The 2,738-nt window shown below is 42.3% G+C and overlaps 1 protein-coding gene across 1 annotated transcript; it reads left to right on the top strand.

Moving 5' to 3' along the window:
* Positions 1 to 498: 498 nt before the first annotated feature.
* Positions 499 to 2,448, top strand: LOC116685635 (deleted in malignant brain tumors 1 protein-like). The gene is made up of 3 exons (XM_032510594.1): positions 499 to 505; positions 669 to 1,008; positions 1,914 to 2,448. Exons 1-3 carry the CDS (start codon positions 499 to 501, stop codon positions 2,416 to 2,418), a joined length of 852 nt encoding a protein of 283 aa, XP_032366485.1. The 3' UTR covers positions 2,419 to 2,448.
* Positions 2,449 to 2,738: the final 290 nt, after the last annotated feature.

Raw genomic sequence — 2,738 nt, 5'->3', positions numbered from 1 at the left:
CAATTTTTCCCAGGTTGACACCTCTCTCTTCTAATATGTTCAATGAAAGACCACCATATAGGTTAGAACTTGGGGATGGGCATTCAACAGATTATACAAAATGTATTCCAGTCATAAGCGGAAAACAATGTCATTTTATTATAACACATATTTACGATGTAATTGTACTTTCCCTTTTGAAAAGACCAACAACCTTAATGTAAATAGATTTTTATTGTGGGTACTTTCAACGTTGCATGTTTCTATTCTGGTGATTAACTGAAGAGATTTCATTGTTACATTTACTTAAATATTAAGATGCCATTTTTATGACAGCACCATGACATAAAATGAAACATTCTAGCTGTCTTAGAGCCAGGGTCGTGGCCATAGATTCTAACTTGCACAATCCTCAGTCAGATAAACGAACAATGCGTCAGGAAGACTAAACTAACACATTCAATTTAACAACCCCTCTGCCCCTGACATTTGTCTGCTACTAGGGGATGGAGCGTGGGGATGTCAGGTAAACAAGGGGCATTTGGGTCATTTTGCAAACAAGGGGGATGGCATATTCCCTCAAATTGCCTACTGGTTATAAAGAAAGTTAAGCCTTCTCTAAATACTGTAATGCTGATGGCAGTAAAGGCTGTAGTTGTCATGTGAGTTCACAGAGACTTTTCTTTCAGTTCGACCAGAACCCAACAGCACAGCCGTTGAGGGGCAGGTCCATCTGGCCAATGGAGGAAACAGCTCCTGTTCTGGCAGAGTAGAGATCTTCCTACGTGGACTGTGGGGGACGGTTTGTGACGATTCCTGGGACCTGGTTGATGCTCAGGTGGTGTGTAGACAGCTGGTCTGTGGCAGGGCCATGTCAGCACCACAAAGTGCACGCTTTGGACAGGGCAGCGGGCCCATCTGGTTGATATGTCACATGCACAGGCAGCGAATCAAAGCTCAGCGAGTGCAGACACAGGGGGTTGGACCCACGACTGTAATCACAATGAGGAGCTGGTGTGGTCTGCGAAGGTAAATACAAATGTGTACAACTAAAGGCAATGAAGTCTCACTGTGTAACATGCTGTCTATGGTGTACCATTTAGCAGACGAGAGGATTTTAGTAACCACTTGTTACAGAAATATGAAATATGTGCTTTATAGTTCTCTTTATGACTTGCATGTTCTGTAGCCTAAAATTGCTGTTGTATGTAGTTTTTCAAAGATACCATCGTCTTCAAGAAGTCCATTTAACTAGATAAACGGTCTATTCAAATAGTTTTAATATTTGCTACACACAATAGATATTGTTTTGTAGATGATAAGTCAAACGTACAGTAAAAGATAAGTTTGTGTTAAAAACATGAATGAAGTTTTGTGCACAACAACAACATGATCTGTGTATCCAGTAGACGTAGTCTTCACATTCAACAGGGGACAGGCCTGCTTTGTTTTATTTCCCCCGCTGCTAGCTTTATAGTTTAGAGAGTATTATAGAACCAAGACTAGGGTGGAACTCAGAAAAAAAGTCATGATGACAAATCTGTCCGCTACTTCAACATTACAAACAGCGCTATAGATTTATCATACACAGCACAGTTAGGCTACTGATATTTTAGAGCCATGGTCGTGGCCATAGATTCTAACTTGCACAATCCTCAGTCAGATAAACGATCAATGCGTCAGGAAGACTAAACTAACACATTCATCTTAACAACCCCTCTGCCCCTGACATTTGTCTGCTACTAGGGGATGGAGAGTGGGGATGACAGGTAAACAAGGGGCATTTGGGTCATTTTGCTAACAAGGGGGATGGCATATTCCCTCAAATTGCCTACTGGTTATAAAGAAAGTTAAGCTTTCCCTAATTACTGTAATGCTGATGGCAGTTAAAGGCTTAGTTGTCATGTGAGTTTTCACAGAGACTTTTCTTTCAGTTCGACCAGAACCCAAAGCACAGTTTTACCATCCACACCTCGTCCACCACCTAAGAACTTCACCACCGGTCAAGTGGAAACTACAAAAACAACTCTAGGCAACAGCACAGCAGTTGAGGGGCAGGTCCATCTGGCCAATGGAGGAACCAGCTCCTGTTCTGGCAGAGTAGAGATCTTCCTACGTGGACAGTGGGGGACGGTTTGTGACGATTTCTGGGAGCTGGTTGATGCTCATGTTGTGTGTAGACAGCTGGGCTGTGGCAGGGCCATGTCAGCACCACAACGTGCACGCTTTGGACAGGGCAGCGGGCCCATCTGGTTGGATGATGTCAATTGCACAGGCAGCGAATCAAAGCTCAGCGAGTGCAGACACAGGGGGGTTGGATCCCACAACTGTGATCACACTGAGGATGCTGGTGTGGTCTGCGAAGGTAAATACAAATGTGTACAACTAAAGGCAATGAAGTCTCACTGTGTAACATGCTGTCTATGGTGTACCATTTAGCAGATGAGAGGATTTTAGTAACCACTTGTTACAGAAATATGAAATATGTGCTTTGTAGTTCTCTTTATGACTTGCATGCTCTGTAGCCTAAAATAGCTGTTGTGTGTAGTTTTTTAAAGATACCATTGTCTTCAAGAACTTTTAATATTTGCTACACACAATAGATATTGTTTTGTAAATGATAAGTCAAATGTACAGTAAAGATAATTTGTATTAAAAACATGAATGATTTTTGTGCCACCACACATGATCTGTGTATCCAGTAGACGTATTCATCACATTCAACAGGGGGACAGGCCTGCTTTGTTTATTCACCCGCT

This window comes from Etheostoma spectabile, unplaced genomic scaffold (assembly GCF_008692095.1).
Source record: "Etheostoma spectabile isolate EspeVRDwgs_2016 unplaced genomic scaffold, UIUC_Espe_1.0 scaffold00570096, whole genome shotgun sequence".
In the NCBI taxonomy this organism is placed as follows: domain Eukaryota; kingdom Metazoa; phylum Chordata; class Actinopteri; order Perciformes; family Percidae; genus Etheostoma; species Etheostoma spectabile.
The sequence above is the reverse complement of the archived record's forward strand: the minus strand, read 5'-3'. Positions and strand labels throughout refer to the sequence as shown.

Bases quoted from the DNA above. Each gene is read 5' to 3' on its own strand.
- LOC116685635 (XM_032510594.1), top strand. The intron at 1,009-1,913 runs GTAAATACAAAT...CTTTTCTTTCAG, and splicing joins AGCTGGTGTGGTCTGCGAAG to TTCGACCAGAACCCAAAGCA.